Consider the following 12666-nt stretch of genomic DNA (forward strand, 5'->3'; position numbering starts at 1 on the left):
AATGGAGCAGGGAGAGAAAAGATAGAGGGAGAGAGAGGCAAGAAGAGACACCAGCTCTGCCCCTGGACAGGGGCTGGGACCACACGGTGGGGACGTGTCTCTGGCTTGGTGGTGGCTTAGGATGTCTGGGTTCCCGGCACTGGGGCAGCTAAGTGTGGTTCTCAGTGTGACAAAAGGTGGGTGGATGGATGGATGGATGGATGAGACCAGGAGAGAGACAGGAAGGGCGGGGAAAGGGGTGGGGGACATAAAGAGGGAAGAAGGGTGGGGTGGGAAACTGTGAAGAATTTCATGAGGGAGAGAGGTAGGTATCTACAAAAGATATGAAAGAGAGACAAGGAGACAGCGGCAACAAGAAAGGAATACACAGAGGGAGAAAGATAAAAAACCAACTGACATAGAGGATGAGACAGAGGCAGAAAGAGAAAGAGACAACGACCTAGAGAAACAGAGAGAGCGAGATATGGGGAGAGGCAGGAAGGAGCAGAGACAAGAGCCAGAGAGAGAGAGAGAGAGAGAGATGGAGGGAGATAAGGGAAAAGGGGAGAGACAGAGACACGAAGAGAAAGGCGGAGAGGCAGAGATGAAGAGAGACAGGAAAGAGGAAGAGACAGAAGGCCAGATGCGGACAGATGCAGGCGAGAGACGCGGGGAGCGCCGGGGGGTGGCCGGGACGGGGCTCTGGGAAGAGAGGCGCCGGGAGGCGGCGGGCCGGCTACGAACGCGCCCCCTCCTGGCGCGGCGGTCCTGACCTGCGGGGCTGCCCGCAGGTGTGGGAGGCGCTGCTGACCCTCGTCTTCTTCCCGGTGTGCGTGGTGTTCGCCTGGATGGCTGACAAGCGGCTGCTCTTCTACAAGTACGTGTACAAGCGCTACCGCACCGACCCGCGCAGCGGCATCATCATCGGCGCCGAGGGCGACCCCCCCAAGAGCATCGAGCTGGACGGCACGTTCTTGGGCGCCGAGGCGCCGGGCGAGGTGGGCGGCCTGGGCCCGGGGCCCGCCGAGGCCCGCGAGCTGGACGCCAGCCGCCGCGAGGTCATCCAGATCCTCAAGGACCTCAAGCAGAAGCACCCGGACAAGGACCTGGAGCAGCTGGTGGGCATTGCCAACTACTACGCGCTGCTGCACCAGCAGAAGAGCCGCGCCTTCTACCGCATCCAGGCCACGCGGCTTATGACGGGCGCGGGCAACGTGCTGCGGCGACACGCGGTGGACGCTTCGCGCAGGGCCACCTCGGCCGAGGGCCCCGGCGAGGACGAGGACGACGGCGCCAGCCGCATCTTCTTTGAGCCCAGCCTCTACCACTGCCTGGAGAACTGTGGCTCCGTGCTGCTGTCCGTCACCTGCCAAGGCGGCGAGGGCAACAGCACCTTCTACGTGGACTACCGCACGGAGGACGGCTCCGCCAAGGCCGGCTCCGACTATGAGTACAGGTGGGTCCCGGGCAGTGCTCCCCGGCCTGCCTGGAGTGGCTGGGCAGGGAGGGCTGGCTGTTCGAAGGTCATAGGTTCCGCCATCCAGCGGCCTCCAGGCTCCCCAGTCTCCTGGCTACCTCTGGCGCCCATCCTTACTTTGCTATGGGCAGACCTGCAGTATTCATTCATTCATTCACTCTTGAGAGTTTACTTTGTACCAGGCACTGTTCTAGGCATTTGGCAAACGCTGCTGGACAAGGCAGACAGCGGTGGCTGTCCATCTACCACAGGCTGCTCCTCCCATGTCCATGCTCTACCCGTGCATTCTTGTGCCTGACACTCCACTGTGTTCATTATTATAACTCCATTATATGTATCATACCTGGTAAAACAAGTACCCTCCCACACACCATTATTAAAGTAAAAATGTTTATTGAGCACCTACTATATGCCAGGTGTATACCCCGGTGAACAAGAGAGCTAAGGTCCCTACCCTCAAGTTGCAATAAGGTTATAAACTATGAAACATATAAAAACATCAGGTGATGGGGGAAAATGAAGTGGGATAAGAAGACAGACAGTGTCCAAATTGTCTTTGGGTCTTTGGTTCCACCATAAAGCTACCCACTCTTTGCACCCTTCTGTGTCTCACTGCCCCAGTCCCTCTCCTCACCCCTCTTTGAGCAGAACTGTGATCTTGTTCAGCAACTCCTACTGCACGCCTACTAGGTGCCAGATGCTTTTTTAAAAAAAATTATTGAAATATAGTTGATTTGCAATGTTGTGTTAACTTCTGCTGTACAGCAAAGTGACTCAGTTATATATACATATACATTGTTTTTCATATTCTTTTCCATTATGGCTTATCACAGGATATTGAATATAGTTCCCTGTGCTACACAGTAAGACCTTGTTGTTTATCCATCTGACAGATGCTTTTTTAAGAGGCTCGACAGAGAACAGTAAAGAAGATAGATAACTGCTGTGTTCTCATGGGACCACAAAATTCTTTATGTATTTGTAGTTCTGTCCATACCACACTCTTTCAGGACTTATAGGTTTACAGTATGTTTTGTTATGTTAACTGATGCGCAAGTCTCCCATGATTTCCTATAATAATAGCATTTATTGTGTGTCTTCTATGTGCCAGAAATGAATCTGGGCAATGGAGACCAGCAGTAAATGAAAGACATAAAAGTCCCTGCCCCAATGCAGCTGACATTCTCATGGGAAAGACAGGCCATTAGAAAGTATAATTCAATACCTTAAAATATCAGGGAGTGGTAAGAACAGTGAAGAAAAATAAAGCAGAATACAGGAGAGAGTGTTGATGGCCGAGCTTTTCATGGGTTCCACCTGCTAAGTTGAAGCTGAACTGTTCACAGATCTTTGGTTCTGCCATCATGCAGCAGCCAGCCCCTCATCCGCGAACTCTTCTCTTTCTGGGATTGAGGTCCCTGTTTCACAGATCTTTAGTTCCACCACTGTGCCTCAGCAAAGACCTTTGGTAGCCCAGGCTCCCCTCTGCCCCATCATATCTACATATCTTTCCACTGCTTTGGACATTTGTAGGTCATTCCCTCCACCTCAGTCAGTCCAGGATCCTTTAGCCTGCCCATCCTCATCCACCTCTCCTACCCTGCCCCTCCGCAGCCTTCCCTGAGTGGAGCACAACTGTTCACGGATCTTTGTTCCATCATCCTGTAGCATGGGATCCCTTTGGTCACCCATGACCTCCTCCCTCCATCCTCTCTGCCCATCCTACATCTCCAGCCTCCTTCGACTGAAGAAAAGGTATCCACTACTTGGGGGCTTGCTGTGACTCAGTCTATCCACCATTCCCCTCCTACCCACACCTCTGGGTCTGCATTGCCCCCATCAAAGCCCCAAGCCTTTGCAGAAGGAAGTGAGTACACGTGTCACCTGCTGGGATCAGAGGCTGCCTTCTCACCTGCCAATGACGTCATGAAGATGTTTGAAGTGAAGGAGTAAATGCTGTTCAGTGGTGGAACCAAAGAGCCAGGAAGAGTTGACACCTTCCTACCCATCCCTGTTCTCCCAACGCAGTTGATATTCACAGGCCTGGCATCGTTTATCAAGGCAGCTTAGGTCCAGGACTGGGAGGGAGGACACCTGGGCTCCAGTACAAGCTTAGCCCTGCCCCCTGTTCCTTGTGTAAGTTCCTGCCTCAGTCTGGGCAGACAGGGCTGTCACGTACAGTTGTTGAGGTTGTGCACTGCATAAGAGCAGCACATCTAAGAAAGTGCTATTCGTATAGTGGACATTGTAGATTTCTATGTCTATTAGGACAATTTCCAGATTCGTGGAAATAGTGTCTTGAAGAAGGGGAGCCGTTTTCTAATTTGCCCACAGGTATCACTAGGCTATGGTGGTCCTGTGGGGTCTTAGTTTCTCCAAATTAATAATGATCTCTGAGGCCCCCAAACCGCACAGCTCTTCCAAGACTCTGAGATTTAAGCCCCTATAATCCTAACATGCTAAGCGTCTAAAATTCTAAGATTCCAGGTTTCCCACATTTTGATATTCTAATCTGTACCCCAACCAGTCTCTGATCTGATGGTTCTAAGATTTTCATTTTCTCAGATTTTGTGCACCCAGTATTGGAATATGAGTCCTGTGAACCTAGCCTTCTATGATTCTGATATCTGGTTTCTAAAATCCGCATGTTCTTTTTCTCCCCAACTTTCTTTTTTCTTCATTTACTTATTTATTTATTGGCTGCATTGGGTCTTCATTGCCGTGCGCGGGCTTTCTCTAGTTGCGGCGAGCGGGGCTACTCTTCGTTGCAGCACGCGGACTTCTCGTTGCGGTGGCTTCTCTTGTTGTGGAGCACGGGCTTAGTTGCTTCGCGGCATGTGGGATCTTCCCGGACCAGGGCTCGAATCCGTGTCCCCTGCATTGGCAGGCAGATTCTCCCCAACTTTTTATTTTGAAAAATTTCACACCTACAGAAGGGCTGCAAATATAGTCTGGCGAGCCCTCATGTAACCTCCACCCAGATTCACCAATTGTTCCTATTTTGTCCTGTGTGCGTTCACTCTCTCTAATATATAATAATATAATAATATGTTTATTGAGATGCTACTCTATTTTTTAATTTTTATTTTATATTGGAGTATAGTTGATTTACAATGTTGTGTTAGTTTTGGGTGTACAGCAAAGTGGTTCAGTTATACATATACATATATCCATTCTTTTTCAGATTCTTTTCCTATATAGGTGATGACAGAATATTGAGTTTCCTGTGCTATACAGTAGGTCCTTGTTGATTATCTGTTTTATATATAGTAGTGTATATTAATCCCAAACTCCTAATTTGTCCTTCCCCCCCACCCTTCCCCTTTGGTAACCATAAGTTTGTTTTAGAAAAATATATAATAATATTAATAACTGTGGCACCTTATTAGAGTTGCAGGCAGCATGGCCATTCACCCATAAACATAAGTGTGCATCTGCTAAGAATAATGATATTCTCCTCCATTATCACAGTACGATGATCACACTTAGGACATCTGACACTGAATCAATATTATGATCCCATCTACAGTCTATGTTTGCATTTCCCCGGTTGTCCCTATCTCACCTTTCATGGCTGTGTCTTCACTCCCTCTCTTCCCATCCAATCTGGAACCACAAGGTGCATTTGGTCGTCATGTCTCTTTCACCTTCTTCAGTCTGGATCGATCCCTCAGCCTTTGCATGACTTTCATGACCCTGACACTTTTGAAGACGTTAGACCGCTTACTAGAACAAGCCTCAATTTGGGTTCACCTAATATTTTCTCACGGTTAGATTCAGGTGATGCACTTTGGCAGGACTCCGTGGAGGTGATGCTGTGCCCTCCTCAGTGCATGGTGCCGGGAGGCACATGACGCCCACGTGTCCCATTACTGGTGATGTCCAGGTTAACCGTTTCGTAAAGATGGTGCTAAAAGCCCAACATTCTACTATCCCTTAAGTGTCCACTTCTAACATGCCATTACTTTAGGACTCACTAGTTTGCTAGTGCAAATATCACTAGCTAACTTTTGTTGAGTGTTTCCCCTGTATTAACTCAATCCTTGTAACACTACCATGAGGTAGACAGGGTTATTACCTCCATTTTACAGATGAGGAAACCGAGGCTTAGAGGGTTGCGGAATCCTAACTGCCTGGAGATCCCACAGCTGGCACAGGTCGGCCCACCCAGCCGGGTGCCTTAGCCACCATGGATAGCGCCCCTAGGCTGACGGCTGCCCCAACAGGGAGGCCTTGTTCCCTCCATCCAGATCTTGTCATCCAGTTCTACCTCTGCCAGAATCTTGGGGTCCCTCTTCCCCTCCCACAGAGGGATGTGGGGGGATATTATAGACTTTTGACATCTGTTAACATCCCAGAGTCATTTTGATGTCTGCAGCCCTGCCAGGAGGAGCCCACTCATTCCCTGTTCCCTCAAAGTTTCACCCTGTCTCAGGCCCTGCCTCGTTCCCTCCCCCACCCCATAATAGAACATCTTGCATGTGCTTTAGAGAGTCACACAACTGATGCTCTTTTAAACCTAAGCCAGTTCACGTCCCTCCTCTGCTCGGAGGCCTCCCATGGTTCCCATCTCACTTGGAGTAAAGGCCAAAGTCCTCACCATGGCCCACCAAGGCCCCATGACATCTGCCCCTGTTCCCCCTGCTCCCTCAGCTGCAGCCACACTGGCCTCCCTGGTGTTCCTCAAACACTCCAGGCTCACTCCTGCCTCAGGACATTTGCACTGGCTGTTCCCTTTACAGGAATACTCTTCCCCAGATATCCTCCACGTGGCTCCCTTCCTCAGGCCTCTGCTCAGATGTCACCTCCTCAGAAAAGCTTTCCCTGACCACGCTAACACAGCCCCTTCTCCTCACTCTCTACCCTCCTTCCTCTATTTTCTCCAGAGCATCATCACCACCTGACATTATATGTTTTATTATTCATCTCCTGCACTGGAACAGAAGCTCCACCAGGGCAAGGATTTTTCTCTGATCTGGTTTGCTGCTGTTTCCCCAACACTAAGAACAGTGCCTGGTGTTTGTTGGATGAATGAACTGTAATTAAGTCCCTAGATGTGTAATTGTCGCTGTGATATGGCTCTGCCGTGGGGCTGTTCCCATGTTCCCAGCATTGCCCAGCAGTTACTCTGGGAGTGTATGTTGAATGACTGAATGATGCCAAGTTAAGGAGTGTGGACTTTCTCTTGGGGATACCTGGGAGCACAGAATGGTTTTTATGAGAAGCATGGCAAGGTCAATTCTGGGCCCTATGTCCCTGCTACTGAAAGCGTGGTCCATGTACCAGAACCATTCACATCCCTTGGGCGCTAACTAAAACTGCAGAGTCTTGAAACCCTGGTGCTACTGAACCAGAATCTGCATTTTAACAAGATGCCCCAGGGAATTCGTGTGCACCTGGAGGTTGGAGAAGCATGGCTGTGGACCACTCCAGGCTCCCTCTCCACCCTGGGACTTTGCATGTGCTGTTCCCTCTGCCTGGAGCTCTCCTGCCCACTAAATCTTCTCCCATGAAGCCTGCCCTGATCTGACCTTCATCATCAGATGATGATGTTGGGAGGGACCAACTCTGTCTTGTTCTCCCTCTGCATCTCCTGCCCCGGAGAAGCCCACCCTCATTCCCCCTCAGTATTACTTGTTTAATGCCTGTCCACCATTATATTTGTAAGTTCTTCCGTGGTGCGGCCCCCTCCTCTAGGAGGCCCCCCTGACTCCTCCCACCTCCCCCACAGCCTTTGAGCGACCTTCACCCCTTTCTTTCCCCTCTCCTCCACCGCAGCGAGGGCACGCTGGTGTTCAAGCCGGGCGAGACACTGAAGGAGCTGCGTATCGGCATCATCGACGACGACATCTTCGAGGAGGACGAGCACTTCTTCGTGCGGCTGCTGAACCTGCGCGTGGGCGACGCGCAGGGCATGTTCGAGCCCGACGGCGGCGGGCGGCCCAAGGGGCGGCTGGTGGCGCCTCTGCTGGCCACCGTCACCATCCTGGACGACGACCACGCGGGCATCTTCTCCTTCCAGGACCGCCTGCTGCACGTGAGCGAGTGCATGGGCACCGTGGACGTGCGCGTCGTGCGCAGCTCGGGCGCGCGCGGCACCGTGCGCCTCCCCTACCGCACAGTGGACGGGACGGCGCGCGGCGGCGGCGTGCACTACGAGGACGCGTGCGGCGAGCTCGAGTTCGGCGACGACGAGACCATGTGAGCGCGCCGGTCCGGCAGTCCGCCGGCCGGGGCAGACCGAGCGCGGCCCGCGAGAGGGGCGGGACCAGGATGGGACTGTGCCCGGGCGGGGCGGGGCCTGGATGGGCGAGGTCGAGAAGTGGGTGGACCTAGGAGAGGCGTGGTCTTGGAAAGGGGTGGGGCCTTGATGGAGCCTTGCTCTTGAAACGGAGAGGTCAGGGCAAGTGGGGCAGGGCCCAGGGAAGAGGTGAGACAGGGGAGAGGAGGGAGGAGACTGGAGTGACGGGGCGTGGCCAAGGTGTTGGGACTGGATGTGGGCGGGGCTTGGGAGAACTGGGCAGGTTTGGGGAGAGGAGAGTGGGACATCAGGAAGAAAGGCCAAGTGAGGAGAGAGGAGAGGAAATAGGATGGGGCCTGGGGAGAGGAATGTGGAAGGCTTAATTTGTAGAATGGAGGAGTGTGGCCTGAGGTTCCTTTCGAGGTGGGAAGGTGTCTGTGGAAATGGAGGGCGAGTGGGGTCTGGGTAGGGACTCAGGGAAAAGGACAAGGACATTAGGGGGGGGCGTCTAAGGAGATGGGGCAGAGACTGAGGAGGTGGATGGGGGAAGGGGTGAAGCTATTGGGTAGGCGGAAGAACCTGGGGAAATAGCAGGAGACCTAAGAGGAATGTGGGAGAGGCTTTGGGAAGAGGCCGAGTAGGAATATGGGGGCCTAGGAAGACACACGGGAAACTGGAGGGCTGGGATTTGGGAGGGTGGGGTGGAATCTTGGGAGGTGAGCTGGATACACAGGAATAAGTATGTAGACACACAGACACAACCAACACGCACACCGGCACATACGGACACACAAAGTCAAAGACACAGAGTCAGGGCTGTTCTCACGCCCAGACACCCGGCCACCCCTTACACAGATGCCCGAGTTCCCCCCATGTGTGCCTGCAGCCTCACATCCCCTCCCCCTCCTCCTCCTCCCCGCCCCCCACCCCCCCGCCTGCCTGGGATGCAGAAGGTGTCTCCCTTCCTTTGCCCGCTCCCTTCCGCCCCCGCACGCCAGTCTGTCTCTCTCCTCCTGCCGCCCACGCTCCTCCCACCTAGCAGAGCCCCCACCGCGCTCCCCTTCCCTCTCCTCCCCACTTCTGTGGCTAGGCCTCCCGCTCAGCTTCTCACTGCTCTATCTCTCCATCTCTCCGTTTGCGTCTCTGCGTCTCTCGCTCCTGGCATCTCCCCTCTGGGTTTCTGTTAGTCTCTAGATCTCTGTCCCCAGTATCTAGCTAGCTCTCTGACTCGGGTTGTATTTCAGTCACGAACTCTCCATACCTTTCCATCTCTCTCTCTGTCTGACTTGGGTTGAGAACTTAGCTTGGGGGCTGAGGGCACCATTCCAGGCCCCATGTCTCACACCCAAGAGGCCGAGGGGATGGAGGGCGTTATCTTTCTACTTGTTCCAGTCCTTCTTGTAGTCTATCGCTTCCAACCAACTTCCCGCCTGCCACCACAAACCCACAAGCCCTCTCCTCCCCCGCATGGCTTCCCCAGGCTGGGACACCCTCTGTCCCCCACCCCCGCCCAAGCTTCCAGCTGTGGCTTCAGGAGAGGGAGAACAGGAAATTAGCGTTTAGGGAAACACATCCTTCCTCTGACGGGCAGGCGCTAATTAGAGATGCTTCCAAGAAGCTGGGCTGGAGGGCTGGCCCCAGGCAGGATCAACACAGAGATGGAAGAGAGACACCCAGAGATGGGGTGTCGGGGAGATATGCAAGAGAGAGAGACAGACAGAGAGGCACCCAGAGACAGAAGAGACCTAGCGAAAGAGAGACAGAGCCAGAGTAAGGGAGAGTCAGAGAGAGAAACAGAGAAGAGAGAGAGAGCACGAGAGAGACAGAAAGACACAAACTTAGAGATGGATACCAAGGAAGCCAGAAACTGAGTGACAGAGACCCATCAAGAGAGGGAACACGGGATTGGGAGACTGGGATGGAGGAAGAGTAAAATGAAGAGAGACGCAGCGGAGATAAAGAGAGACGTTCTTCTCACTGAGAGGAACTCAGTGGGACTCAGGGAAGGAAAGGTCCTTCTGATGCTACAGAGAGAAAAGAGTTTGGGTCAGCAAGAGAGGATGGGAGACGGGATAAGAAAGAGACTGGGTCTGAAATTAGAGTGGAGTGCCCAGGAAACGAGGAGGGCAGGCGTGAGGATGACAAAATGTCAAGCTGGGGAGGAAGGCTGTTTCCTTTTTAAAAAATAATTAATTCGTTTTTATTTGAACTATAGTTGTTAGTTTCAGATGTACAGCTAAGTGATTCAGGTCCATGTATATGTATATATATGTATTATTTCTCAGATTCTTTTCCATTATAGATTATTACAGGATATTGAATATAGTTCCTTGTGCTCTACAGTAAATCCTTGTTGTTTATCTATGTTATACATTAATGGTGTGTATCCGTTAATCCCATACTCCTAAGGCTGCTTCCTTTGATCTCAGGAAGTCCTGCCCTTGCGTAGCTCGAGTCCCTCTTGCTGTCTCTTGCTAGTTGGGTTTCTCCTCCTTTTGGGCCCCATGAGGGCACACTTGTCTGGGCGCCAGTTGGCGCGTGTGTCACTGCGTGTCAGTCACTGCGTGTCAGAGGATCACGGCGTGTCTGCGAGAGAGTGAGCGTCGGAGGTGTGTGTGTATCACCCTGTCAGTGTGTCAACGTGTCAATAGCTGTCTGTGTGTCAGGAGACCCCCTCCTTGCTCTGGTGTTTCAGCACCTCGGACAGCTCCCAGCCCACTCCTGAGGTGGGGGGCACCCATGTTTTCCACCCACAGAAAATTTTAAATATCTTGAGACTGGGAGTGGGTGAAGGTGGAAGTAGGCGTATGTCTCCACGTGACCGTCTTGTGTGCGTCTGTCTTTGCATGGGTGTCACTGTGTCCTGTGCGTGCGTGTGTTGAGATAGGTCTGTTGATTGAGACCCCTTTGCTTAGATGGTGTTGACTTTGGCTATCCCATTGTGTTCCATTCAGTCTCTCTGACACTGACAGACGGAGATGGGAAGAGGAGAACAGAGAAAGAAAGGCAGAGAGCTGGGGAGAGACTGAGACAGAGAAGATCAGAGAGATGGAGAGAGAGACACAGAGAGGCTGACAGATGGGCAGAGAGACAAAGGAAGATTGAGAGACTGTGATGCAGAGAGAGAAGTTGAAGGGAATAAACAGACACCAAGAGGCATAAAGAGTGAGATGTAAGGAAGGAGAATCTACATGGAACCACAGCAGGGGTCTCACACGTTGGTGATGTCACCCAGGCTGCGGAGGGGGTGTCGTGCTAGTTGGCATCTGGTCCATGTGATTTTGCCACTGCATAGGGAATGGCTGCGGGGTATGATGGTGCGTGGGTGTGGGCGGTGTGACCGGCTGTGCTTCCTCTGCTGGGTGACTGCGTGGGCTGGGTGTTTGTGTTTCTGGGTTCTGGGGCCAGGCCTTGTGGTTCCTACAGCTGAAAGAGCTGCTAGTGGCAGAGCTGTGGGCTTTGGGGGGTTGTGGGTCTTCGTAATCGAGGCGGGGTCGGTTGTGTGCCTGAAAGGGATGGATAACTTTTGGCTGTTCTCCCCCGCCCACCGTCCTGGTTACCATGGCAGCAGGGATGCAGAGAAAAGCAATTAGCCCTCTGTTGCACCTCCGAATGTGGTCAGGACAGGGAACAGGAAGCCAAGGGTCTCCCGGACTGAAAATTTTGAGCGAACAACTGTTTAGGGAGGGCACACTATATGCCAGGCCCTGTTCTAGGTGTTGGGGATACAGCAAAGAACATAAATGAACAAAAATCACTGCCCTGGTGGAACTTACATTTTAATGTGAAGAGGCAAATGGCAAACAATAAACAAAATAAACACATTAGACGGTGTGTTAGAAGATAATCTGGAACAAGGAAGACATAGAGCAGGGGAAGGGGGTCAAGCGTGCTGGGGTAGGGGTAGGGATGGATTTCAATATTAAAGAATGCGGTGGGAGTGGGTCTCATTGAGAAAGAAGGTAAAGTTTGAACAGAGAGCTGGAGGAGCTGAGGGAGTGAGCATGGGGAAACCGAGCGAACAGCCGGTGCAAAGGCCCTGAGGCACAAACAGGCCTGGTAGGTTCAAGGAACAGCGAGGAGGCCAGCGTTGCTGGAGGGAGTGAGCGAGGGCGAGAGGGCTGGGAGGCCAGAAAGGGCACAAGGGCCGGATGGCAGGGGTTCTTGGGGGCCATTCTTGGGTCTTTGGCTCTTATCCTGGGTGAGATGAGAGCCAGGTGAACGTTCCGAGCAGAGGAAGCACCCAATCTAACCTAGGTTTTATCGGGATCCCTCAGCTTGATACTGAATACAAACGCAGCTTCGTCAGATGCTTCTGAGCTCGTTTCTGTAAAATGGGGATAATAAGAGAGCCTTCCCCCCAAGGGTTGTTGTGAACATTGAATGAGATTCCAGAGCCTGAGATGGAGCGAGTGCTCAAGAAACCGGGTGGCTAACGTGCGAGTTATTGGTGGTTCAGGGGGAGGGAGTCTTACGCTGCGTGCTCTCCCTCTCTGCTCAGGAAAACTCTTCAGGTGAAGATAGTTGATGATGAGGAATATGAGAAGAAGGATAATTTCTTCATCGAGCTGGGCCAGCCGCAGTGGCTTAAGCGAGGGATTTCAGGTAAGGGGCGACGGGTGGGCTGTGGGAGAGGTAAGGGCTCCAGGGCGGGGGGACCCCTGGAGGCTCAGTTGTGGGCAATCCTTCAAGCTCGTGGACCTGAGCTTCCCAGGGAAGATCTCACCCTCTCCCTGTCTCTGTCTCTCCCCAGCTCTGCTACTCAGTCAAGGTGAGTGGAGTTACTTCCAGACTTTGGCGGGGGGGGGGGGGGGGCACTGGAGGGAGGGTCTTGGGGGTGGGTCAGTGCCTTAAGTTCCCCTCAAGGTCAGGTTTGAGGCAGGTTGCAGGTGCGATAAATTTGGTGGAACATGTGTGAATGGGGGGTGACAGAAGTTTAAAGGCCCAGATCATGTTTTGGTTGTAGTTA

At 52.6% G+C, this 12666-nt stretch overlaps 1 protein-coding gene across 3 annotated transcripts in view; it reads left to right on the plus strand.

The window, feature by feature from the left end:
- The window catches only part of SLC8A2 (solute carrier family 8 member A2), a 29955-nt gene that overhangs the window by 8902 nt on the left and 8387 nt on the right, over positions 1 to 12666 (plus strand). For 2 of the 3 annotated variants that reach the window (XM_067718883.1, XM_067718884.1), the window contains exons 3-6: positions 771 to 1435; positions 7235 to 7657; positions 12199 to 12302; positions 12451 to 12468. In XM_067718883.1, the coding sequence (XP_067574984.1) occupies positions 771 to 1435; positions 7235 to 7657; positions 12199 to 12302; positions 12451 to 12468 (1210 nt within the window). Of the gene's footprint in view, positions 1 to 770; positions 1436 to 7234; positions 7658 to 10395; positions 10870 to 12198; positions 12303 to 12450; positions 12469 to 12666 lie in introns of those variants that run through there. The other variant, XM_067718885.1, reaches the window with a different exon arrangement.

This window comes from Pseudorca crassidens, chromosome 20 (assembly GCF_039906515.1).
Source record: "Pseudorca crassidens isolate mPseCra1 chromosome 20, mPseCra1.hap1, whole genome shotgun sequence".
Lineage (NCBI taxonomy): Eukaryota > Metazoa > Chordata > Mammalia > Artiodactyla > Delphinidae > Pseudorca > Pseudorca crassidens.